The sequence below is a fragment of the Chiroxiphia lanceolata genome, chromosome 5, assembly GCF_009829145.1.
Source record: "Chiroxiphia lanceolata isolate bChiLan1 chromosome 5, bChiLan1.pri, whole genome shotgun sequence".
In the NCBI taxonomy this organism is placed as follows: Eukaryota; Metazoa; Chordata; class Aves; order Passeriformes; family Pipridae; genus Chiroxiphia; species Chiroxiphia lanceolata.
Window position 1 is genome coordinate 48,270,076 of NC_045641.1, and position 27,172 is coordinate 48,297,247.

At 41.6% G+C, this 27,172-nt stretch overlaps 1 protein-coding gene across 1 annotated transcript; it reads right to left on the bottom strand.

Annotated features, from left to right (window-relative positions):
• Positions 1-216: 216 nt before the first annotated feature.
• On the bottom strand, positions 217-25,730 carry SLC5A8 (solute carrier family 5 member 8). Its single transcript, XM_032688351.1, has 15 exons — positions 25,019-25,730; positions 22,874-22,939; positions 19,495-19,546; positions 17,948-18,015; positions 16,950-17,104; positions 15,410-15,550; positions 11,417-11,546; positions 9,912-10,000; positions 8,505-8,617; positions 7,148-7,215; positions 6,767-6,853; positions 5,545-5,738; positions 4,260-4,363; positions 2,616-2,701; positions 217-1,132 (listed from the first exon to the last, which is right to left on the bottom strand). Exons 1-15 carry the CDS (start codon positions 25,349-25,351, stop codon positions 1,001-1,003), a joined length of 1,818 nt encoding a protein of 605 aa, XP_032544242.1. The 5' UTR covers positions 25,352-25,730; the 3' UTR covers positions 217-1,000.
• Between the last annotated feature and the right edge of the window lie 1,442 nt (positions 25,731-27,172).

Sequence of the window (27,172 nt, forward strand, 5' to 3'; positions counted from 1 at the left end):
TGCTCTTGCCTGAATCAACTTTGAACGTGAATCCCCAGAGATACAAGGACTGCCTGAATACAAATGGGTACGTGAAGTTTCAGCTCACAGCTCTGGAGATAACAGCAGTGGCAACTGCAGATGCAGCCTTCCCTCTTGTCCAGTATAGCCAAAAGGGCCCTCTTCTTTATTAATATCTCTGCCATACTATGCCCAGTCCTTCATGTAAGAGCATGAAGTAGAAGAATACAGTGGTTTTGCTCTATGGTATTGAATAAAAATCCCAATAACTCATTTCCTTCATAAGCACAAGCTCTGTAAGGGCAAGATAGGGTAGAAGAGGGAGATGGAGTGTGAAGGGGATGACAGTACTGACTCTTGCCTCTACCCGCCAACAAAGTCACTATTGTATCTTCCATCAGTGAGCACAGAGGAGGAGATGCATGTAACCAAGGAACAAGTGGCTTAATAAAAACAAACAGATGATGAAACCAGCAAAATAAATACACTCTCAAGATCAGTTCTACAAAGTAACTAGATGGCATTAAATACAGCTCCCGTACCACAAAAAAAGAACACTTGTTTCCTGCAATCTGATAGTCCCACAACCCTAATCTCTTAATACTTTCAATGCCTTAAAAGACAAAAGAAAAACACAAACCAGAAAAACAGCCATGTCTGGGGGAACAGTAATCTTTCCAAATAAAAAATTTACTCTGAGGGTGAAATGAGATTAAAAGCAGGTATTTTCCAGGAGGCTCAAGAATATCTGGCAAATATTTCACATAGAAACATTGCCTTAAACCCTGTCACCAAGATCCAGAGTGAAAGAGTGAGGAAGTACAAGAAAGACCTGATTCCTTTCTTGACTAATGTCGAGGTCATACAAGGGCAACGGTGCCACAAAGCTCTGCAGATGCCTGCCCATGACCCAAGCAGAGTTGGTAACTGACCCAGAACAGGAATGTCAACAGTGCTTTGCATGACGAAAACTGTCTTCGTGGGCTGACGTTGCCTTGTGTCACATATGAAGACCATTGACTTTGTTCTTATCACTTGCAACATCCATTTCAATGTGGCTGAAAGCAGGATTATCAGTTCCTTCGTCTGCCACGGTAAATGGTTTACAGTTCAACACTTCCACATTCTCTGGCTAAAAAACAAAAGACAAAAGCCATGCTGTGAAGCAGAAGGAACAGTATTCCTCTCTTTGACCTACATACCAGCAGTCAGTCCTGACATACAGGGTGCCTTGCAGGAAAACACATGTTGGTTGCTGACAGAGCACAAACACTTACTCATTGCAGTAGATGGTATTTTTCAGGGGCATGGAAAGTTTCTTATTGCATAAGGTACTAGTTGTGTAAAATGCTCTTGTCACATAAAATGTTCTTGTCCTGCAAATTGGCGGAAGTGGTTTTGGGAGTCCAAAGTTCTAATTGCTGTTTTCATGTCTTTGAGCTCTTGACTCCCAACCCTTCATCCTTCCCCCATTTTTGACAGGAAGAGCAGATTAACATGCATCATTGCTTTGATGTTCCACTTCTGTTAAACATAATGGATGTTGAGCTCTTCATGTGCGGAAAGTTGCTCAGCTCACCCTGTCTTTTTTATCTCAACAACTTTCTGCATTATTTGTGATGTCAAACCACTTGTTATCCAGCTCTTAGCTGTATAAAACACAGATACTTATTTCTGACTCCAGCCATAAAATAAGTATGGTTGTGGACATTAGCTTCCATTGTTTTTTTTTGCAAAAGACTTCCAGAATTAAATTCCGAGATAGTGGAAACAGATGTTGGCCCATTAAAGACAGTGAATAACAGTAACTTGACAGCTGGCCTCCAGTACTGACATGGGCAAACAGTATTACAATAGTATGGTAAAAAAATCCCTTTTTTTCACTTGTGTTTCTGGTTTTCTTATCCTGAAATTGAAATACATAGGATCATACTAAAAGGAGTTTTCAGTATAGAGGAAAAACATTTTGTAAGCTGGACCACCTCAAAGATACAACCACTGCCTGTAGCGCAGCACCTGAAAAGCACTGAACAAAGCTGAGCTTGAATGTTCAGCTGATGATATTGATTGAAAACTGATCTGTAGTTTATTTACAAAAAAAATAATTCTCCTGTATCGTCCCTTCTAAGAGACGTTATTACCCAATAATGCCTCCCCTTTTCTTTTATCTTAGGGAGGGAGGGAGGAAACAGATACACTGACTAGAAATGTTTTCTCTCAAACAGTAGCCAAAGTTACAAAAAAATCCAGACTTTAGAGAACATACATCTACAAACAAAGGAAACTTTGATGAATCCAAAGTGTGCCTTGAGGCATCTTCCAAGAGGCTAGTTAGGGAGTATTTTAGCAGAAACATAGAGAACAACTGTCCCTTTTCTCAGTTGCTGCTCTGTTGCTGACTGAAGTCAAGCTGTGGCAAAACATAGCTTCCTCGCCTATGGGAGTTGTCTTACTCCTACCAACCCTGTGCTCTGATACTGCCTTAAAGCACATAGTCATATCAGGCAGCATCAGGTGCTATTCACCCTGGTGGGAAAAAAGCAAGACGAGGACTGTTCGGCTTTGTCCACAGGAGGAAAGATTGATTTAAATCAAAGATGCACAATTACACTTACTGTCTCTGATTTAGATCGGGAGAAGTTGGACAGGAAATCTTCCTTGGTCAGCAGGAATTTACGATCCGTGTTCTGCTTTAGTCCTCCTGCAAAACAGACAGGTTTCAGTAATTTCTTTAAAAAGATATATATCCTGCACCTCCCAATATATAAAATGATCCCTCAAGGTCTATTTGAAATGCCTTAGCCATTTCCCAGCGTCCTAGGTCCTCCTCAGATTTCCTATTTCAGAAAAAAACATAGAATCTGCCAATGATCAGAAAAGAATGAATCACATATGATTACGTCTAGGATTACCCTGCCAGTCCAGGAGCTGTGCTGCCCTGGGCCCTGAGCCCCAGTTCTCAGCTCCTTGTCAGCAAGACTCCTGTCTCCAAACTCACCAGCAATTTTTATAGTGAATTATTTAAGGGCAGCTGTAATGTGGGGGGATGAAGGTTAACGGAATGTTTGGGCATTTTTAAGGCATGGAAGATTATCTATCCTTGTGAGGAAAATAAAGGAGATGTAAGTGTTGGGAATTAGCTCTGCTTGCCACCTGAGGCTTAAATGGGATCTTGCTCCACAAGAAGTAGGGTGACATTGTGGTTGGGTAAGTTCTTTTGTGTTTCTGTTTCTTAGGCTCAGTATTCCTTATCTGGATTTACTGAGTTGTCTGCTTTTCAGGCTTTATTTCATGGCTTGTAAGTAACCTGATCCCAAGCTGGTAAAAAGCAAAATTTGGCTACAAGCATCACTATAGCAATGGGAAGAGCATGGGATTGGAAGAAAGTGGGGAGCAAATCTTATAAAAACTTAAAAGGAAAAGGGTAAAAGTGTAGCTTGTACTTATTAGTTGCAAGGCAGAGGGAAGCTAATGGAAGTGAGTTTATTTGTTGAGTTTGGAGTTTCATAGCTGTGGATCAGACTAAAAGTTAGAAATCTAACAGCCTTGAAGTTTAGGGCTGTCATAGGAATCCGGTTGGGGATACTGGGTAAAGCTGTGAAAGCAGCTGCTTTTTTGATATTTCTGCCATGCGTGAGGTGGATGACAAGTGCACGTTGCATCTCACCTGGATGCAAAAGTAGTGAGGCCACGGGCTGGAGCTGAAGTCCTCACTCTTACCCATGGGGTGCTGCTTTTTCCCTTGCGCAAAAGGACTGGGAAACAGAAAGAAGCTAACATAGCCATGCAGCTCTTAGGCACATTCTTGGGGAATGTGGTGAAAAGCATGCACTATATAGGTGCAGGCAATAACCCTTGAGTGCTCTGAACTCACTGAAAGTAAAAGTGCTTTTGTCCTCTAGAAGCATGGGTGTATTGTCCTTGCTTGGAGTTGTTGATGTTCAGGGACAACCCTTAAACCTCCAGCCTCTGCTGGCATCTAATGAAACAGGAAAGACAGATGTCTTACACTTTTTTTTCCCCCTCAGGTTTACAAATATGCTAAAACTTGTCTCTCCTCAGAAACTTGAAGTAACTTTTGTTGTAAGCAGAGACCAAGAATGGGATGCAGAAGGGCTGAGGGGAGGAAATTACATTTAGGATGATAATACAGTGCTTCCAATAGGTCAACAGCACTTCCTGTGGCAATGACAGCTCTCTGGTCATCTTAGTTTGACAGAGATCTAAGACACGTTCAGTCACAGCTTTGGAACTAGTACCTGTTAGGAGGCTGATAATTATTCCCACAACTACTGTGATAAGTGTCCCAAGTGTGCTGAAGTAGAGGTAAGACAAGGAATACCAGTTGTCTGCCAGGGCAGGCCTGAAATAGAGCAGAAAAAGTGTTAATCTTTCTTTCCTGTTCCAAGCACTTTGAAAATGTCTGTTTCCAGACAGTCTATAAATACAGAGTTTCTTCTGAACCAAGCAGCCTGGTAATCTTGAACTACCTCCATACAATAATATGTGCATTGCAAATTTGTTTCAAAATTCATAGGACAAGTTCCTTCGCAAGAAAGAAGGCTGGTCAGTACAGTGAGACAGAGCAGGTGAAACAGGACAGTCCTGTCTTTGTTACAAACGAAGGGCACAGTTGAACACTCCAGTTATCCAGATTAAGGGATTATTTCTTTCTGAAGGGTGAGGTTATTTAAAGGAAGGGACACAGAAAAAAAACCACACGAGGAAATCAACCCTGTACAGCCCTAAACAGCCAGAAACAATAGAGCAACTGTCTACACCTTATTTTGTTCTCCCTGACCATGTGCTCTATCACAACAGCTGCTTCCCTGCAGTCAGGAGCAATGCTGGAGGTCTCATGCAAGAGGTGTAGTATATGAAACTGGATGCTGGGCACCCATGTGTGCATCAGGGTACCTCTTGACTGTGCAATGCTCTAAGGGGTAAGGATTTGGAAACCCCGCAAATGTATTTGTTCAGCTTCTTTCTGTTCCTGCTGTTCCCTATATTGCCATTCATAACTGTTTAATTTAATTGTGATTGTCCAGAATAAAACATATGGTAGGAGGAAATTCCTTGTGTTGTGTCCTTTGTATGGATTACAACTTCTGAACTTACTGAATAGAACTATTCTGCATAGACAAGTTGCTGTAGGTAGAGCTGTTAAACTGGCAAATTGCCCTTTAAATGCCTACTCCTTTATTTTATGTGACAGTCTGTAGAAGTTAATCTAATAACTATAAATGTTATTTTTGTTTAACACTGTGGTTCACAGTAAGGCATATCCAAGCCTTTAGACTCAAATATTGAATTGAAGCTTTTCAGATCAATAGGAAGATTCATTTTGACTTCTGTTCTGTGATAACTCAGACAAACTTCATTTTCACAGGAAAATAAAAAAAAAACAGAAGAAACTTCTGCATCTTAAATAGCATGGTAGGTAAACCAGAGAGGAATAGTTATAGTAACCAAATGCTCTGCAGATGTTTGTGTTGCTTTAAAACAATTACACATTTGCTGATTGCACTTGATGAACTCATATACCTCTCTGCAGCTGTTGTGCTGAATATTGTTGTTAATGGAATTTCTGTTGATGTTATATTTCCTGAAGATATATTACAGCCTGTAGTTGAGAGATATAGTGGCTTGGTCCTCTCTGGGAGTGGAGGATAAATCTGAGATCCGATTCCAACCCAAAGTGAAATAGCGAAGCCACTGACAAGACCCACAAATGCACCCTGCAAAATAAAAAATGAAACCTGGATTTACATGAAAAGCATAAGGATTTTGAAAGAAACAACTAGACAAGTAAGAAACAGTCAAGATAATCTAAACTGTAGGCTCCATGGCAGAAATGAAATATACAGTTGAGAGGAGCTGGGGACTTTACTTCATTCCCCTTTTGGGACATACAATGTTTCCTCACAGATCCTGAGCATACCTCTTTTTATTTGGCCACCAGGTCTTTAAAATCAAAGGATAACTTTGGCCTGCGTAGTATAGGGGAAAATTCTGCTTTATCTGAGACCCTCCTTGAACAAACACAGAAGCAATTTTTCCATTTTCTTACCTGACCTGTTTCTGTGAAAACTCTCTCCTACCTCAGGCATAGGTAGATTTTTTGGCCGACACCTTGTGATTATATTTTTTTTGTACTTTAGTATATATATAAAATTTGCAACTGCAAAGAGACAAAGCTTAGTGATTAGTGAACATCTCAGGATTACTAAATAGCAATCCTGCCAGACTATCCCATGGACCATATTAACAAAGTTCATAAAATCCTTTTTTTATGGAATAGTGTTTTCCTCTGGAAATGATAATTACACGATACTGAAGCACTCTGAAAATACCCCAGTTTGGGCTGCAAGCCCTTAGGCCTCATTTTTCCAGCCTGACCCCCTTTTGCTCAGACAGGCCAGCATTCTCTGAGCCTATTGGTTGTTCAGCTACATCTCAAGATGCATTGTTCCCTGCTTCTAAAACTATGTTTTTAATAAATCCTTGTCATAGTTCTATTTTTATTCAGAATATTTTCCCCCTTCTGGACATGGAAATCTCTTCATGGGATGGAAATTCAAGAGTCTATACAGTCCTAATCACCATTTCCTTAGGAAAAAGAAGAAAGGGAGCAAAGTGTAATGTCCTCACAGGAAGTACCAAAGACGTCTCCCCTGCTGCCCAATATATTGGTGGAAGAGGATGAAGGAGATGCCCAAAATTATCAAAAAATTTTGGACAAACAGGTATTTAAATTTCTACTTACAATTCCATTTGCAAAGGAGCAGAGGATTCCCAAGGCAAACAATCCTAAAAGGGGGCCACCGACCATGCCAAAAATGCTGAGTGCTGCCTGAGGAAGGAAGGGAGCAGCTATCAGGTGCTGTGCACAAAAGGCAAAGCCTCCAAAGTGACAGGAAGGGAAGACATTGAGAAAGAAATTGTGAGAATTTTTTTAACTGGTGTGTACTCAGCTGCCAGGTATAGTTACACGGGTGCTTAAAGCAGAGGTTGAGCCATGGGTGGTTTGAGGTCAGTACCCAACGAAGAATAAAACTAATCTCATAATGGTATCCAGCAATTATTTTCTTACATAATTCATTCTGGATCATTCAACATGGGCATGAAAAAGCTGTCTGACACTTACCTGCAACAAGGCTCCCAGGAGAGATGCCACTGCAGCCATAGCAATGCAGACTCCACCATAAAACAGGCCTGTGTGGGAAAAGCAAAACAATGCACAAATCTGCCAAAGTTTGAAAATCACTAGTAGAAAGGTTTATGTCTAACCCAGCATGGCCTTGACATCTACAAGATAAACCTGCTAGTATCTAGATTTTTAATAAGAGAGCCTGAATTGGTCAAAAGGTCAGCTTTCTGCTTACATTAAGAGGAGAACATGCAAACTGGAAAAAATCTTCCTATATAGTACCAAAGATTAGTTACTAAATGGCAGCCATATGGATTAGTCATAGTGGCAATAACACATGTATTATTTATATTGCTCAGCTAATCTCCTGTGTCATTGTCCTTATTTTGAGGGAATGATTTTTGCTTCTCAGTCTAAAGTCTTTGGAGCAAAAAAGTAAATGCTGGTGGATTACTGGGAGCTGGCACCATGACAAAGAACATCCTGGGTCACAAGGATATAGTGTGTCTTCCCAGAACCCATAAAACTGGATTACTTGTTTTTTCCACCTCCGTTCCTGATGAGTTTCACTGCATAAGCAATATGTTAATCTCACTGTTTAATGTGATGTGTCAGGCAACTCATGACATGACAAACAACAATTTTGGCATAAGCATTGTTTGCAATAATGTTTAAGAAACTTCCTTCAGGTGAAAATATTTAATACTTGTTACCCTACCATCAGTATGTTGTGCTCACTGGTATGGCCTGTGACACCATGTTGGAACTGTGGTATTTCCATGTTACTACAAACACTTTCCTGGGCTACACCTGCAGCTGGACACAGACAGTACAACTAGCAGACATGGCAATTGCACTTCACAGATTTAAATCATCTGCTCAGCCTAGTTTTGATCCTCTTTGAGCTACATTAAGCAGAGGAGCTAAACACAGCGAGAGTCTAAGACTATATCAGAGAAGATGTGAAGTTTCTCATTCTCTGGAATATTTCTGGGACACAATGCTATTGCTAGTGTATCAGTTCAAAAGGTTTGTTAGAAAACTGTTTCCTATGCTTCTCATTTTTGACAAATGAAAGAAAAGACATTTGGGTTTGTAGTATTGCAAATCAATACTGAACACAAATGCAGTGCATCTTTCCTGCTTAAAGATCTAACAACATTCTTTTTCTTAAACTCACTTATTCCCCATTTGTGTAAAACCTACGCAGGTGATCTTGTCTCCCCCAGATGTTGCACCAACATAGTCCCACTACTGTGAATTATTTACTCCTGACTTACACTATCATAAGAGAGATCTGAATCAAGCCCTCACTTCATAAAGCAAAAGCAGAAAAGATGTTTTCCAGACATACTCATCCCCATGGAAATCCATGACAACTTCTTTTCAGAGAGCGACCTGAAGTAGGGCTTAATGAGGTCTTCAACAGTCACGGCAGCCAGAGCATTGATGCTGGAGGACACCGTACTACAGAAGGCAAGATTTATACAATTTTTTTTTATCTTAGAAGCTGAAATCATAGATAACAGGTGGGTTACTGGCAGAGAGAAACTGTCACTGTCTAGAACAGTGTCAGAAAACTAATATAACTGCTGTATTGGTCAAAATAACTTATTATTCCAGGTGATGCAGTTAATAGCTTACAAAAATTGTTTAAAAAAATTACTCTTGGTGAAGACAAAGAAAATCCTGATGAAAAGTTGAGCTGGGCCTGGAGAAGTCAATGAAAATATTTATGGCTAAGCTGTAAACACTACTGGTATATGTTATACCTTCATAAATGATCTACAGTATATATCTATGAAGGTAAAATTCCCACTTACTTACTTTGAACTCACTCTGAGAGGAGGATTCAGATAACCTAATTATGGTCATCTAAAAATTAGGGATCTAATTGATGAACTATTTTATGCTCCCCGTGGGGTCAGAGAAATCAGCACTCCTAAGGTACAAAGTCAGACTGGTGATCTTGTGTCTGTGTACCTTATTCTTGCAAGCCACCAACTTTTCTTCAGCATGTGAAAACAATCTTGGCTGTTCCCTCTATTTATGTAGCTACAAGTACTCAGAACAAGAAAGTTTATTATGGTGTCACATTCATAAGTTTCTTCATTTTTATCTGCCTATTCAAAGAATTCCTTGGGATAGACAATGTTTCCTAAAGGGTACTCCTTGGGAAAGCGGAACAAAACACTTCACCCTATGGAATAGATGGGTATCAATTTGTCTGCTACAGTAAAAATATATAGTGATCGTTGTTTCATGGGATTCATTCAAGACAATCAGAAGCCCAGGAACCCTGGAAAAGAAAACTCTAAAGATCGGGGGTGAGGAAAGGCAGGTGGCTTATGTTATGCAGATTTGAAACTGGAAAATTAAAGACAAGCAGTAGGAAATTTCCCCAAATTGTAGCTATTTGGTGTAACTACCCATTTATAATACTCAAAAATTCCTATAGCACAGGGACTTTAAAAGCACAGCACAGAAAGGGGGATTTGTTAGTGACATACATCACACGTAGTTAGCTGTTTCCTCATGTTAATAGGGAAATCCAAGCAGCTTTGAGTCCTAGGACCTCAGAGCAGCACTGTTGGAAACTATGGATTTTTAAGGTGCATCATCAGAGATGTTATAGTGCTTTTTTTGAAGAATAAAAATTTGCAAGATAAAAACCTGAAATGCTAAAGTTTTAGTACAAATGGAACTTTAGCTCCAACAAAAAAAAGGAAAAAAGATAGTAGTTTCTAAATTATTAAATTACCTTAATGTCCCACTGTAGGCACTAGCCACAAAAAGCCCTGGCACTCCTGGAAAATCGCGCAGGATATCCAGCACCAGGTATGGCATTAGCTGAAAAATTCAGAGTAAGTATTATCATCTTGCCTTAATTTTTCATTTTATCACTCTATTATTTTTGTTAATAGACCTTCTCACTGGCATTTTGTCCAGCTGTTCTAATTTTTCATGTCCCATTTTGCTCCGATTATTGGTTTTCTACACAGAAAACATTGTTTCCAGTGACAATGGTGTAGGAAGCTAGTGTTGGGCAGCAGGTAGTCTGTTGAGGGGACTGGATGCCACAGTAGATGCTTTTTCTGCTGTTGACTCCACAAAAAGGTTTTTATATACAGTCCAATAACCTCAAGGTACCTGAAAACAATTTCATTATTGGAAACTGTGAGATATTTTTTTGACCTTTGCAACATTTGAGTGCTGGAAAGACAGAGGAATTTTAAGATTTTCTTCCTGAGAACCATTTTTTTTTTCACAGACAAGTTGGTCTTCTTAGTAGTATCTTGCTTCCAGTTTCTACCAAAAGAATTTGACTGACAGGAACAACTTAATTTCCTTCAGGTTTCCACCTTGGCTCTCATTTTATTTTTCCCTTAAAGACCAGGTGGTCCTGCCTCAGGTGCTCCATTGTCTGTGCTCTTCTCCTGGCTTTCCAGCTTACTGTACATTGGAGCATTATCCAGAGCCTGTGATTATCTTAGCCTTAAACATACAAATAAAAGGCATTTGATTTCCATGGACCCTGACTCTGGCCAGTCTATGGGTTCTCAGAACTCTTATTCCTCAGGTAAGTCTGCTGCTCAAGGTCTATTTAGGGAGAGGTTGCCATCTGTGATGAGGTGGTTTCTCTGCAGCACAGTTTGATTGCCCAGCTCTCCTCTGAAGGAGGGAAGCATGTTCCATCACTAGTGAACAACTGCCTGCTGATAGCCTTTCTCCAGGTGTATGCTTTTGGCACAACAATGTTTTGAGTCTGAAAAGGCTTTTGCTTTCATCAGTACAGAGCAATTTAGGTTGGGTGACACAAAGCAGCTCACCAGGACTCACAGCCACTCACAAGGGCACTGCTGCTCCAGCCTCTTCCCTTCTCTTCAAAGTGGTTTCATGGCATGCTGACATTCCTGGGTCCATTTTGGGTGAAAAACCCAAACATTTGCAGAGAAGGGTGGATTGAGCACTCTCTACAGTGCTGCTCTCCCTGCTGCCCTCCTTAGCAAGCACTGAGGGACGTGCAGCTCCAGCACAGCTGGAGGATGCAGGGTCTGAACAGTGACAAGGATGGACCTGCTGCTTTCTCCAGGGTATTTCCTCCCACTGTGGTCTAATTCCTTGGTGTTACAGACTCGCCCAATACAGGACTCCAGCGTGTCGTTATTCCCAACCCCCTGACTCTTGAACTGCCTCCATCTGATTCTTATGGCTGCAGATGAAGGATGCCCTCTCACCACTTTCTGCCAAAATGTGGGGCCCTACCTGGTCGAGTGCCGACACCTGCTTGGCTGTCCATGGGTCACAGTCTTTGTAGATGGAGTAGAGGGCCAGTCCACACAGTGCGGCACAGGCCATTATTGCCCAGAGTCCCAATAGGTTGATGTAGAGGGACCTGCATCAACATACATGCAAACATGGAAACATGGATCACATTAGAGCTCAATGTCCCACAAAAGACCCCGTCAGTGCCAAGCAAGCACACACCCATTCCTGTACTGAGGAGACCTCCTGGTTGGTGACTGCCTGCCAGCAAGGGAGCCACCATATGACTCCCAGCACTTCACCTGGTGTGAGATCACGGTTCTAAATGTAAAAACAATACTTCTGGTATTGGCGGCGCAGTCTGAGGCTCAGTCCCTGACAAAGCCTGCTCTGGAGATGATGGGAGTGATATGGCAATCACCATGTTTCATCATGTGTATGAGTTGTATAATGCAGGCAGCAGGTCAGAGGATTCTCCTTCCCCCATGCCACACCCCTTGACAAACCCTAAGCAGATTTATAAGGCGGGGTGCCCCAGATTCAAGTGTGGGATACCTTTTAGTCAGCACCAGCACTCCTGGAGCTGTAGTGCAGGGCTTATATAATGCTGGAGTTGCCTTGTAAAGCTACAGACCTCCCATTTCCTCCCGAGACAGTCTCTGTGGGAGGCAGCAATGAGGCACTGGGACCTGGAACCTTGTCTGGAGCTGCCTATGGCTGCCACTTCCAGGAAACAGAGGTTTGTCAGCAACCTCAGGGCTTTACTAACTAAACCCTTTAGTAACTAACCAACTTGGAGTCTAGTATCATCCAGATACCCCATCACCTTTCCACATCCTGAGGGGAGCTTCAGGTTCAGCTAATGGTGAGACCAGAAATGTCTTTTCATCAGGTATTAATGCTGCTTTTGCCACACAGAACAGGCAGCTTCTACTGGCAGTGAAAAACACATTCTTCTCCTCACCCAGAGAGGGCTTTTGCCTCCCATCTAACTTTTCAATCTTCTCAAATGTTTCTATGCTCTTGGTGACTCCTGGATCACAAAGTTCTTTTCACCTAGGGTGGCCAGTTCAAGCAAACATACCCACTGGGAGCTTGGCCTTGAAAAACAGCGTTCCTCTCCAGCAGTTTCCTCCCAGTTATCTGTGTATCACTGACAGCGATTTAACTACCTGATAGACCACATACCCTGGACATGTGCCAATTGCTAAGATCTCCTCTGGGAGGACTTTTGGTTTCTGTGTAAATACATCCATGCTTGCAATGCTTCAGGAGGCCTTTTAGTGCTTTTGATTCCTAAGAAGGTGAAGGGCACCAGTCTTTGGACTGCTCTAGAGGACCAGCAGGATGAATGAAGAGGTAAACCTAACTTTATAGGCCTTGTTAGGCATTGAAATTGTATTTGCTATTAGGGGTGGTCTAAACACAGCACCAGCATCCCCTTAAATTTCTCTCTAGCCTAATTTAGTAAAAATGAAGTAGTCTTCTTCTCTTAGATGCTTACACATTGTTTGGATGTCTTGCACCTATTTAGCTGAAGCTGTTCCTGCATTGGTATAATCTACGTTGATATACAACACTCAGAAGCTGATTTAGCACAAAATTTAACGAATTATCTAAATCAATCCAGCTCTTTTGAACAGATGTAATAGCAGAATCAGCCTAGAACCTCTAGCAAAGATTAGAAATACAAGAGAAACACAAGGAAGCAAAATAAATTGTTTGTCGGAATCCAGCAATTCTTGTTTTTAAACTGCATCAGTGTTTGGCAGTGAAGAGAGATGGTTTTTTCCTTCTGATTTACATCCTAGCTCATGGTACACCCTATGACTAAGCACTGGAGTATAATAATTGTAGCGCTATTGGAGGGAGGTTTTCCCACTTATTCTGCATGAGTAACATGGGGTGGAGTTTGGCCGAAGTAGGAACTGTGACTGTGTAAGGCTTATTTTCAATCGTTTGTTTCAGTCTGGCTCTAAGACTTTGGCACTGAGGCATGCCAGATGGCCTTGAAAGGAAAGCAGAGAAAAACGTGTTAGTAACCTATATTTTTCTGCCAGTGTAGCTCTCCTGCTCTGAGCGCCTACTATGGTTCAGATAGAAGTGTTATGTTCAGTTTGGCTAGTGATTATTTGAGGACGACAGCATGTGCTCATACCTACTGGTGTGTTTCTTGAATGGGGTGAAATCCTTTCCCAAAGCTTGAGAAAATTCCTATTCTTGTGTCACTGTTAAAGGCCTTCCCAAAACCTGCATCTGTGAAAGAATTATTTTCTCAGCTCTGCTTTATTACTGTGCTTTCTCTTACAAAACCTTACAGTAAATGTCATTGGGGTACAAAACCCTATTACTTTGACCTGATGACATTTTGCACTTCTATGTACAGGTTAAATGGCAATAAGAGATACAGGCCAACAGCATGACCTGCCAGATGTGTCTAATTACATTTGCAAATGAACTAGATAGTCACCACAGAGTGGCATTGTTTATAGTAGTGACAAGCTGCAATCATTATACAAAATGATTTCTCCATGCAGGGGAAATATCCTGCACAAATGAAGCACAAGTAAGGTGATGCCATGGAGCCCAACCACCCATGCCAGCAGGACAGGACTATACTGATTAAGGCTGTGCCACTGTTAATATGGTATGAGCTATAAATCCCATCCAAACCCCTGCAGAAATAGATAGCCTCCAGTCCCAGTCAAAGCTGCCACAACAGCTCAGAAATCTACCCAGAAGCTGCGATGGTGCCAGATTTCCTTTAGTTACTCTCTGCTTCTGGGATGCCCTGGAGGTGTCTCTCCTTGCAAAGACAGTAGGGAGAGTGTGAGAGAGAGGCACAGCCCTACATGGAGCAGGTGCTAGGGAAGAACAGCCTCCCTGGCACACAAATCTGGTATAATGTATGTGGCTGTTCTCCCATATGCAATCATTCCAGGTAGCATTACAGATGTGGGATGTACCTCCTGCCTCTGCGGTGTCGAGAACCTAGAACCTACCCATGTGTCAGAGATTGTGGAGAAGCTATCTGGTGTGTTGGAGCTGTGGCAGTGAATGCTGGGGCTGTGCCTGATAACAAGCATCAACTCATTCCTGTCTGCAGCATAAATGGCTGAAAAGTAGATTTTCTTTATTGATATAACCAAAACATTTCAGTTGTAAACTGTGCGTGATTTTGTGGGCATTTTGCTAACTTTATGAAGTGAAAGCCTTTATAAAACTCCTTCTCTGTATGCTACTGTACCATAGAATGTATAGGGACTATAGTTATGATGTGTGTTTCTATGTTTCTTCTAAAAATGGACTTCATGAGATCGCTAATAATTCATAAATCCTGAGCTGTGAACTAATGGAATGATACTAAAGATAAAGGTAAAATAACAGACCTAGTAGATATACTCCGTTCTAGAGTAAAGGCTCATCAGAAATGTTTACATTCAAAGAAAACAGAACCTTCTGCCAGTTTGCATAGTTAATTCTTAAAAAAAGTCATGATTATTATGAACCCAAAATACACGATTCCTCAGCAATTTTATCACTGAATAAGACATTTCTGCATTTTCTCATGCCTATACTCATTGTTAAGGAAAAATTTTTTAATCTTTACTTATGCAAAATCCACACACAATGACTTAGGTTTAGTAGAACAGCAATTCAAGATACTGTCTTGATACGACTTCAGCACAAGTACTTTATATTTAGTCTTTAGGTTGGACATAAACTTAATGCACCTATTTCTATGCAAGAATACTGGGCACAGCGAAGCACTCAGGTGCAAAGTTCAATGTTACAGCAATCAAATTTAATTCGAATACCAGTACTTATTGTGCCCATTTGTCTTCTACTGGTCCACAAAAGAGAAGGCAAAAGCTGTTACACTTTATAAATGAAATCTGTATGGACAAAAGAACCCCATGTTCCTTTTAGAAAAATCTCCCTTATAAAGAAGAGTCACTGCTAAATTCAGACAGTGACTGCAGGCAGACTTACAATTTTGCGTGGAATCTGCTTTTGCATGCGATGTATCTCTGGACTTGAGACTGGTTGACCCCATATATACCTGTCCACGTGAAAGTCCCACCTATAACAATTGTCCAGAAGGTGTGCCTTTGCAAAGGATTGGGATCAAAGCTACAATGAGAGGAAAAAGACAAAACAAATTCAGAATATAAAATCTTGTTATTATGTGAAGACCTTATATGCTTATATGCTTGTTCTAATACAAGCTTGCTTAATTTGGCCAGATTTTGAACATTCAGATACTCTTATCTTTATGTGAAATCACAGAAAGCAAATTTTAAAACTCAGAGCTGATATCCTAAGCCAGCGAAACACTCCGATCTGTCCAAAGGTGAAGTTGGACAGATTTATTTGCCTATAAACTACAGTGTTAAGCAAAGTTCTATGATGCCTGTGATTGCTGTGATGAAATGATGCTCCAGTAAAAAGTGTAATATGTCTGCTTATCTAGAGGGACATCAGTCTAACACCAGTATAAAGGTGTGTTTGCAAGCCCAACCTTTGTGGACAGAGCCTCTGTAAAACATTTTGCTAGTTTAACTCTAAGTAAATAGCAGATTTTAGGTGGCCATAAATAATTATTATTTTTAATTCACACTTTAATATAGCAATAAATTTAATTTTTTGTGAATGTGGTAATACTGTTTCACCTATTACATGCCTTTATTCCTTTTCTTTTTTCATCTGTGAATCTGTGATTGGGAGAATAAGCAATGCAGTATAACCACCGCAAATCAGCCGAACAAATTGAAAAAAATTACTGTTCACAAGAAGAAAAAATACCCGCAGATGAATTACTTACTGAAGAACTTGGTGAAAAATTTTACAGACCAACTTGATTAATATTGTGAACTGATAGACAAAGGAAAAATCATAGTACTTCTCACACTAAACTTTCACTAATAGCATTTAGTGAAGTTTCTCAGAGGAATCATATATTCATCAAAGGTACAATAACCTGTTTACTTAAAGTGGTTTTTGATTCAACACTGTCAGACTGAATATTCTTTAACTTGTAAAATTATATTTTTAGGCTATGATTAGTTACAATAATGGAGGGTAAAATACTATTAAACTTATGTAAGTATACACATATTAAATACCTGTATCTTTCAGGGAAAAGAAAAATACTTCCCTTTTTCAGATTAGGCAAAAACCATTATTTTCCCATTTGTTTTCATTCAGTAGCTCAAATGCCAAATCAGCTGTTTTCAAATTGTAAGTAAAAATACAACTGTCCTCTTCCATTCACCATTCTCTTTCAGTGGAATCCAAAATATATCCTTAAAACAGTTACTTGACAAAGTAAAAAGGTTTTTCTCTTTACAAGATTTTACATAGTCTAAAACATAAAAAATATCCCTCAAACTAGGTAAGCTTGTTTAAAAATGTATAAAAATTGGGTCACAACTCCTCTCCTCCTCTCCCTTCAATAGCAGTTCAATTTCACAATCACATGGGCTCTATTTGTAGGAATAAAGAGGCACATCATCTGCAAGTACAAACTCACTCCCAGAAGTTTAATCTTCCACCATGGTAGGAATCATTTACAATGCGTCCAATTCCCTCCTGAACCACCACAGCTCGTATAATCACAGATGAAAATCCAGCAACCATGATTCCAACCTGGAAAACGTCTGTCCACACCACTGCCTTCAGACCGCCCTGCATGAGGAACAGCACATATCAGATACAACAGGGCACAGCACTCTTGCTTTGCACTCACATTCAACTAACAGAAACATTACTGTTCATATGAGGTATAACAGATGAATTTCATTGTCTTCTTTAATAGAACTAATTGTGTACTGCTGTCTTTAGGAATTGTTTTCTGGAACCCATTCAGGACATCCTGGCCCTTTTTTGAAGTGCAGTAGCATTTACTTTGGCCATACACATAACTTAATCCAGTATTTTCTTCATCACATAGCCTGATTCAGAAGTTTGTATCAAAAGATAAATTTGCAGACAGTGCTCATCTTACTTATATATGTTCAGTAGTACTAGTTCCAGAAGGTATACCACTCATGGAATAAAAATACACATGATTTAATCCAACACTTGGTCAATTAACGCTAATTTGAAGACCAATCTGTTCATGTGGCATGTGCTATTTTCAGTGGCTCTATGCAATAACAGACAGGACTGTTACAGTTGCAATAAGAAGTTGTTTGACAAATTACAAATTGACAAATTACACAGCAAAACTCTACTAGATCAGAAGAAAAATCACAGGAGGATTTTCAGGAAGGGAAATCTATCTTTTTACTGTTCTTTCAGCCACAACAGAAGTTTGAATGTATCAAAACAGAAAAGGTTTGAGTCACATAGTGACTGCCAATGCATCCAGAGAGGCCCCTGGATGAATATGGCCCTCTGGCCACATCTACACTGTGAAATGTACTTCCAGGTGGTAACCTGATTATTAGGCCACTATCTAATAAATTCCATATTTGATGTGAGCAGTGAAAAGAACAGAGATTTTTCTCAGCCAGAGGGCCCACATACCAGTGTGCAGTAGAAAGTGCAGACCACGCCAGTTGCCACCACTGCACCCCACAAGTCGAAGCCAGTGACTGAAAGAGAGGGAAATGGCACCAGCATGAATGAGGCACTGGGGACAAAACACTGAAGGTTGATTTTTCACCCTCAATGTCATTGTTGAAAAAAGTTAGAAATAAGTTAAATGCAGAGGTAGGAGGTAAAAATGACAATGAAAAGATCAGTGTGTCTAAACCAGGGGATTTGGCCTAACCAGTTCTAAAAATGAAACAGTTGTAACAGATTTGGAAACTGCTAAAAAGTTAGATATATTTCAGGATCTAAGAAACTATTTGTCTTTAATGTGAACACTACCAGACAATACATCCAATATGTTTCTAGGTCCCAACTCAGGAAGATTTTAAAATACATGTCCTTCCTTGAAGCACCTGGGTAGCACCACAGAGCCCCTAGGCAGGGATTTACGCAAGTAAACAGAATAGGTGTTCTCCACGGAAGCAAGGTCGTTCAAACATGGTCTGGAAGAAATGCATCAGACTAAAAGCCTTTTTTTCATTCTTCTTTCTCTTAAGGATAGTATATTTACACCATACAACACTGTGCTGTGGATGACATACAGGCTGTTACTGTCCCAGCTTGGCATGCTTGTGTGGTGTCAGGCAAGGCATCAGGGGACTCCCCAACAGACAGTTCAGGCAAATGAGAACCACGGCAATGAAACTAATGAAAAATGTAAATTCTTCTAGTTGGGAGTTAGCTAAATCATAGCTATATATATGCAAGGCAATACAAACATCAAAGACATAAAACCTGTGAGTTCACACACTGGAGAAGACCAGTACAGACAGTGTTGCGTTTTTTCTTCCATTTTGTTCAAGCAACAAGCCAAAAAAACCATCCAATGAGCAGAAAAACTGTGATTAATTTTTAATTTGCATCCTATTATTCCCTTTTCTTGCCAAACAGACAAATTTATTGTGTCAGATTAAAAGTTTAATTTGGCTCCATACAAAAGCTTTTTACTCTTCTAGAAATAAATGTGGCTCGTTTTCAAAGCAAAAAGTCACTGTGAAGCAGAAAATGGAAATATTTAATTTTGTAAATATCACAACAAATATCTTACATTGACAGTCTCTTTTCTGTTGGTTTGGTTTTCCTGGCAAAATGAGAGACCATATTAAACATTTCCAGGAAGTCTAAAACCATATTTACAGAACTTTTGCCTCGCCCTCATCTTGAAGAAGAGCACTTAACCAGGGGAATTAATTTCATGTTTAGTGTCTACATTGCCTTCAAAATTTACTTAAGCCTTAAGTAAAATTTACTTTTCTGAATGTGCCCATTAACTACAGAGGTAGAGCAAATGAGTGGAGGTTTCCCCTAAATCTTTTCTGTAATTCCTTATAGGTAGGGATTAAGGGACTAGGATTACAGAGTTCCCATTAGAAGACTTATAGTCAAGATTTGAGCTATATTTTCAGGTGTGCATTACCAAAAACAAAAAAAGGGATACCAGTACCAGTAGAAGAACAGTTGCAGTATATTCATCTTACCTTGATTTAGTGCTAAAGCTGGAGCATAAATGACAATACCAGTGTATAAAGTCTAGAAGGAGAAAGAAGATTAAAGATCAAAATAAATGTAAATTCCTGGAAAGGTGATAGCTTCCTGAGATTATTTCATTTCAAGCACTTAGGTAGTCTATATTTCCTAAATTTGTAACTGTTGGCAAATAATTCCAATTAGAAGATGAATGACTGAGACTAATAAGCTCTGCAGTCTCATAGCCAAGTGTTACTAAAACAAATACCAGGGGCTCTTAAATACAAAATCCCTCTTCATCTTCTCCTGGATTTCATAATTAACTTATTTTATTCCTTTAAAACTACAAAAGGAAACAAGAGGAAAAGAAAGTTAATGAGGTTTACACATGGTTTGCCAAGGAACCTATTACTATCTATTTTCTCAGTCTTGGGATCAATATGCCTTTCAGTATACAGCTCTAATGCATGTGAGTAAGAATACAAAATACAACAGCAGCTAATTGTTATGGATAGCATTATAAGGAATTATAACCTTCATCCTGTAAGATGAAGCCGTACATGATTATCACCTGTAAGATGAAGCCATACATGATTATCAGCAGCTTTATATTTTCAACCACAGTAAAGATACAGACAAATCAAGTAGCTACTCCATCTACTTTTGTGGGCACAATGGGATTCATACACTGATATCCTCTACAATTTCTTTGTGTATATTTTTAAATCCTGTTTCCTTTTTTATCGCTGTTATTACTACCCCAAGTTCAGCTGTGATATGGGTCAGAATAATATAGCTTGCAATATGCAGATGACTTCTGTGAAGGCCAGTGGTCTTGATTCAAAAGATCTAGATCACAGACAGGTCCTGAGCTGACTTGCATCAGCTTTCCATGGCTGGACTCTTCTGACTCCCTGATTTACAGCGGTGAGACTTGGGCATGGAAAAACAGCAGAATCAGATGTCATCCAGGATTCAGCAAGCTCTGCCTTTCCTGCAAGTGTGGAGTCTGCCCTAGGCACTAGTGGTAAACCAGAGCAGGATTGATAACCACTGGATTACTTGCTGTGGCTTTTGAGCAGATCAAATCCAGTCCTCAAGGTAGAGCTCTACCAATGGCCAGTGGCAATGCTGGGGACAGAGCCAAGAGGTAAATGGAAGGAGCAGTACTCCAGCTATAGGAGGAAACTAATATGGAGAAGCTGCTTCACCCAGTCTAACCTAATTGTGCTGGCCCCCTGATGCACACCTGCTACAAGCACATGCCAGAAAGGATAGTGGGGCCATTGGGGAAAAAGTTATTCCTACCTGTACTCTACTCCCTGCCTCTGTGTGTGCATGCTTGTTCTCTCATTGCCATGAGCCCTCTCTAGATTTTCATATATAGCTTGTATTACAAGAAAGTTGCCACTCCTGACTAGTCCCTGGTGAATATGTCCTCAGAACCATATGCATCACTTCACAGGCAGCTGCTGACACCTGTCAAGCCCAGTCAATGTTGATTTGCAGTCCATACAGTGATTGTCAATATGTGCTGCTGAGCCATAGAATCTTAGAGTGGTTTGGGTGGGAATGGTCCTTTAAATGTAATCCAGTCCAACTCCCCTACTGTGGACAGGGACACCTTCCACTAGCTCAGGGTGCTCAGAGCCCTATCCAGCCTGACTTTGAACACTTTCAGGGATGGGGCATTGCACTACTTCTCTGGGATACCTGGTCCAGTGTCCCACCATCCTTGTTGCAAATACATTCTTCTTTATATCCACTCTAAATCTACTCTCTTTCAGCTTAAAACCATTACCCCTTGTCCTGTCACTACAGGCCTTGGTAAAAAGTCTCTCTCTACTTTTCTCATAAGCCCCCTTTGAGAGGCTGCAATAAGGTCTCCCCGCAGTCTTCTCCAGGTTGAACAAACCCCATTGTTGGCTGCAACACTCTGGATGCAGTCATCAAGCCAATTCTTTTTCCTTCTACTGCTAATTCAAAGGATTCAACATGAGAACTTACGGCTTTCTCATACACAGCAAATAAGTGCCAGAACCATCAGAAATTAAAATTTGTCACAACTATAGTCACATTTTGGTGTAAATTTAAATAGGACTCATACAATCTTGCCAATTCTTCACTAGGTTTTTGTTATTGTTGTTGTACTACTACATATCCTTTTCTTTTCCTTCTTTTAAGTATATCCCAATATTCATGGAAGAGTTAAAATTACACCATTAAAATCTGGGGAGGTTTTCTTTCCTCACAATTGTTTTATTTATTCAGGTAAAGTTGTTAGTGCTTAACAGAGAAAGCCACCTACCAATCTTTAGTTAATTTCCTTGAGCACATATTTAAGTTGCACAGAATTACTTTTCTGATTTTTGAAAGCAAAGATTATGCTTAGTTTGTTCCAAGTTACACAACTGTGATGTCTTCACATATGCTGATGAAACAGTGTCAGGTTTCACACATGCTAGCACTCTAGTTTTCCTATGGGCTTATGTATCCATAAATGCCAGCTAAGCAGCACTGCTCAAACAAGTAATGAGCACTGCATTGAGAACCATCTTATTGGTGTAAGTGTGTGACTGGCTTGTAAATTCTGGTGTACCTTAAAAAATTTTAAAAACGGATAGAAAGCAAGCTTATTACTTAAAAAGTTTTCTGATTGCATATTCATCCTTACTCCGAATTACCCCAAAACTCAACTTCAAAATTGTGAAAAGAACACATTTTAATTTCTGGTGCATTTGGCACACCCTGACATTTAAAAGCTGTGGTTTCATACTGAATGTCTGAATGGACTAGATACAGAAAATTGTACTAGCAATAATTTCAGGGACTGCTTTAGTTTAACATTCCCAAGGGCAGCAATTTTCTACTTCTCAGTTTGCAGATACCTAGTTTTTTTCCAGTGGTGGTGGTGCAAATCCTTGCGAAGTAAATGACAGCTCCTGACAGCTTGTTTTATCACCTTTCACAGACCCTTGAAAATTAGTTAGACTCCAAGAATCCACACACCAGAGGATGAAAACTGCCACTGTAGATAATTGGGACATGTTTATATTTTGAACCCGTTGTGGGTTTCTCCAGCAGGCAGGTGAATGACTGCTCTTCACACTGCTACCCTGCAGTGAAGGGTCGCTCATCTCTTAGCATGGTGCTAATGTCAAGTGACTGCTCAGGGTATTCAGCAGTGCACACAGAGACCCAAGAGTCAGGTAGCCCAGCATCTGCTCCGCCTCTCACCACTTTGGAGCAGAAAGGGCTTTGTTTCTCCTGCTCCCAGCCACCCAGGCACTCTGGTAACCTCAGCAACTGCTCAGAGAAAACAGCAGTTACACTCAATCAAATAATTCTGGTGGCCCTGAGGACCACAGAACAGCTTCAAGGTTTACTTGCCGTTTGTATAATGAAGAGGACCGTTCCACAGAGGCGTAGATATTTATTAAATCGAAGTTCTAAATACTGCAAAAGAGAAGAAAATACAAATGTTTATATTGAAATTTGACACTATTGATAGGAATGAATCCATCACTTCACTAGAATGAAGCGATAAGCAACAAAGAAAGAGCATAGCATTGTTTTTACATTTGCATGAATGGCCAAAACTTATAGAGTCACCCTGATGGATAACTCTTTCAACTTGATTTGATATCTTTTTACAGACCTCACCACAGGGTAATAACACAAGAAAGTGAAGTAGACATAAGCTAGTCAGTATACAATGGAGTCTACAGAAAAGACCAGGAAATATTATCACAAAATCATTGACTATCCTGAGTTGGAAGGGACAAAAATCCACAAGAATCAAGTCCAACTCCTGTCTCTGCACAGGGCACCTAAAAGCCAACAGTGATGTACCAGCAAACAACAAAACCCAATTGTGTTGTGAAATCAGAGAGAAAAAGAAAACATTGTGGCTATTTCTAAGTCAATTTGGAAACTCTGGCATATTATGTGTATCCATCTAAACTGCTGTGAGAGAGGGCAGAAGGTTTTCAGTGGTCAGTGGCTTCTTCCCATGGTAATCTCACCTTTTGTGCTGCCCCAGGCAGCCTGCCATATTCTACTGGTAAGTCAAAATTCAGCCGCCTGTGAAACAGAAATCCTCATTTTTTCTGTCTAGCCTGGGACAACACAATCTCTGAATGAGTTTGTCATGCTGTAGGACATATTTCTTCCCACTATCTGTCTTAACAAGCTTCTTGGTGTGTGGTTGTACAAGAGGCATCTCATTTGCCTGACAATCTGTTCAATCGACACAAGCACTGAAGCATCTCAAAGTGCTCACTTGTGAACTGAGCATTTAAAATGTGATCTGTGAGCATGTCTACACAAGGAAGCAGTCCTGAACCCCTGGACACACACAAAAAGTTGTTAGAACTCTGAACTCTGTCCAGAAATAGAAGATGTATCTTTTATAGGTGCATTACTCCGGTTTAACCCCAAGATAATCAGTGATCTTCCAGTCATAATTATAAATCTTTATTTAAAAGAGCCCTATTTAAGTATCATCATGACAGTCCAAAGATTAGTAGTTTAAAACACATTGGAAGCCACTAGAGATTTCTGTTGGTGGATTCTTATCTAAATCTACCAACAGAAATCTTGTTTTCAGCCTCCAGTGCTGCAACACCTCTGTTCAGTGTAATAAAATGCTAAAGACCAAAGTAGCTAGTCAAGGATTTTCACCTGCACCGATGCTCCTTTCCCAAAGTCCTCTGTCAAAAGAGCAGTTTGCCTCCAAATCTGCAGCTATGAACTACCTTCATGCAGGAAGGTAAAGAGGTTGCACCAATGTTCTGAATCAGAAGAAAATCCTGACCAGATGCTTCCCCACCCCAAAACAGTCAGATTTGACCTGTGATTGTCCCACTGCCCCAGATGTCTCTGCCCTGATGGCTATAGGTTTAACTTACAGGCTGAGCTGAAGACCAGTTCAGCCTTATTTTGGTGGAAGTAAGAGAATGCTCACAGACACAGAGCACTTGCTGACTTCCCTGTATATGCACGATGAAGACATTCAGTGGTGTAAATAGCCTCAGGTGGTAAGGAGTGTCCCTAAAGTCTCTAGGAACAGCACAGATACATACTCTGCCAAAAGGGGACTTTTGTGGTTACACCTAAGCTTAGAAGCCAATCTGAAGGGAGCATGATGTGAGAACTCTGGTTCCTATAGTAGGTGCTCTTGTGCTCTGTCTTAGTATATTAATTATACATGATTAATGACATGTCACCATCCAAGCTGCACGGAGATTAATCCACCTACTGAACTGAGTATCTGGAGTGAGGAAACAAATCTGGCATGACGCACAGCTCCTGAGCCAAGACAGCAGGGTTGAGCATCTTCTCTCTGCAGAGACAGTGTGGGCAGACTTGGGGACAGAGCCAGTTGCAGTCTGCTCTCAGGAGTGTGGTGACACAAGAGAGCAGAGAGTGCAGGGGATTTGCAGGAAGAGATGGAGGACAGACATGTAGAAGCAGGCATGAGATCCCCCCAAGCTCTCTAAAGGCTGGGGAAAGGTTCCTTCCACTCAACCTTACCTCATAGGTGCTGGTAATGCCCAGCCTGTAGAAGACGGGCAGGAAGATCTCGGCACTGCACAGCACCACCAGGCAGTAGGTGATGGCAAAGACGCAGAAGATGGCACCATAGCGATAGACTTCGGCAGGGGTGCCCAGCACGGTGACAGCTGACATGAAGCTGGCAGTGAGGGACAGTGCAACCGGGAGGGCACTCATGCTGCGGCCTGCCGTGAGGAAGTCCTTTGATGTCTTCTGCCCCCCTCCCACGAAGGCGTAGTAGACCCCAATGATGGCTGAGATCAGCAGCATGGCCGCAAATACCACATAGTCCCAGACGGTGAAGCGCGCCATTCTACCAGAGGGATTCACCCTTGGAGCCAAGAATCTGCCCCAAAATTAGAGGGGCAGCTGCTGCCCCCTCAGGGCTGGCACAGAGCGGCCTGGAGCAGGAGGAAGCAGATGAAAACGGGCCCCAGGGAGGTGCCCCCCGCCGGGACCGCGTCAGGGGCGGTGCGGTGCACACCGCTGGGACAGAAGCGGAGCGGTGCTGTGCGCTGCGGTGTCCCCCGACGGGGCAGGTGCGGAACGGTGCGATGCGCACACCGGGACAGAAGCAAAGAGAGGCGGGCTGGTGTCCGCCGCCGGGACAGGTGCAGTGCGCCCCGCGCAGGTCTCCACCGTGTGTCTGCTGGGGCGGGAGGGGGAGCGGGCTGAGCCAGGAGCGGCAGCGCGAGTGCCGGAGCCGGGACGGCGGGCGGGCCTTATACGGTACCGGTGCCCGCTCCTCCCCGTGGCGGTGCGCGCCCCCGCGGAGTGAGAAGGGGCGGTGATCCCCGCAGCGCGGTCCCGGCCGGGCCGTCCCGGGCCATCGCAGCTCGCCCCGCGCCTCCAAGCCCTGGGGCGCCCAGGCTTCGGGATGCGGCGCCACGGCCGAGCTCCACCTGAAGGGGGTTACACTGCAAACTTGGATCGCGGTCCAGGGCTTTTGGAGGAAAGAATTTCACTTGACATTTCCCCAGGATAGGGAACCTACCCTTCCTCGTTAGCATAGGCCACCATCTCCCCAAATGAAGAAGGTGAAAATATGGTTTGATATGTACATTTCCATGGGTTGAGCAATCTGGAAGGTAACTCACTGAATGAGAATTACCAAGGAAGTTGCTGAACACTGAAGTTGCATAACAGGGAAGCCCCACTACCTGCACTGTGCTCACGTTTTACTTAAGAGTCTTCAACTAATCGCAGGTTCAAGAGTCAAAGTGCACAGGAATATCAGAAATGGAACTTCACATATCTTACCCACAGAGGAATACATCAAAAACACCTGTGGGGTTTGAAAGCCGTGAATGCCAAGCAGTGGAGGTGTGCCCGTTCCTATAGCTAGCAGCACACACAGGACTAACACAGCAAATACCACATTCGCCACTTTGCCATATATCAGCAACCCCAGATGTGGAATGAAGGTGAAAGGATGCCAAAGTTGACTTAGATGTGCTTGACAGCAGCACAGCCACACATGGCAGCAGGGCTCACAAGCTTTGCACAGTATCTTTCATCTTCAGCTGTGCATTGGCATACTGCTATGCTAGAGGTGATTTTCTGGGAAAAGTCAGTACCAGTTTGAGGATCAAAAATTCCTCTGTTTCCTTTCATGGAAGGTAGATTAAGCCTCCTTCCTGCCCAGTCTTTCCTGGCTCTTAACCACAGCTGGATTTACTGGAAGCAGTCTTTGCTGCAAGTGCTTGGAGTTCAGTTCAAGGCACTCTGACCTGCCTGAATCTGACCCTTCTGAGACGTGGTTTTCAGCAGCCTTCTGTATTTTAAAATAGAAATGAATGATCAGACACCCAACAGCCAAACCCAGATCATGGAGCACTGCTCTCTCCTGGGAGCTCTGGGTTTGGCAGGCCTTTTGGAGTTACTTCTGAGTGCATGTTGAAAGGAGAAGGTGCAGGTGGAAATCTGGTCTGGCAGAATTATTAAGCTGAGCTGTGAAATCATGTCTGTGTTGGTCTGGACTCTAGATGCTATCTGGGAGTATAAATGTCCCTGAACAGACAGAAGCTGTCCACTGTGGTGCAAGTGGCATGTCCTAATCTCACCATGGCAGGTTAGGACATCAGTCTCTCTGGCTCAGTTACTCTCTAATTACATATACGATGAGTAACAGCT

Coding starts and splice junctions, on each gene's coding strand:
- SLC5A8 (XM_032688351.1), bottom strand. CDS start 25,351: ATGGCGCGCTTCACCGTCTGGGACTATGTGGTATTTGCGGCCATGCTG. Junction 17,105..17,947: donor GCACTTTCTACTGCACACTG/GTATGTGGGCCC, acceptor TTCCTCATGCAG/GGCGGTCTGAAGGCAGTGGT. Junction 15,551..16,949: donor GGAAGATTAAACTTCTGGGA/GTGAGTTTGTAC, acceptor CTCTCATTGTAG/CTTTGATCCCAATCCTTTGC.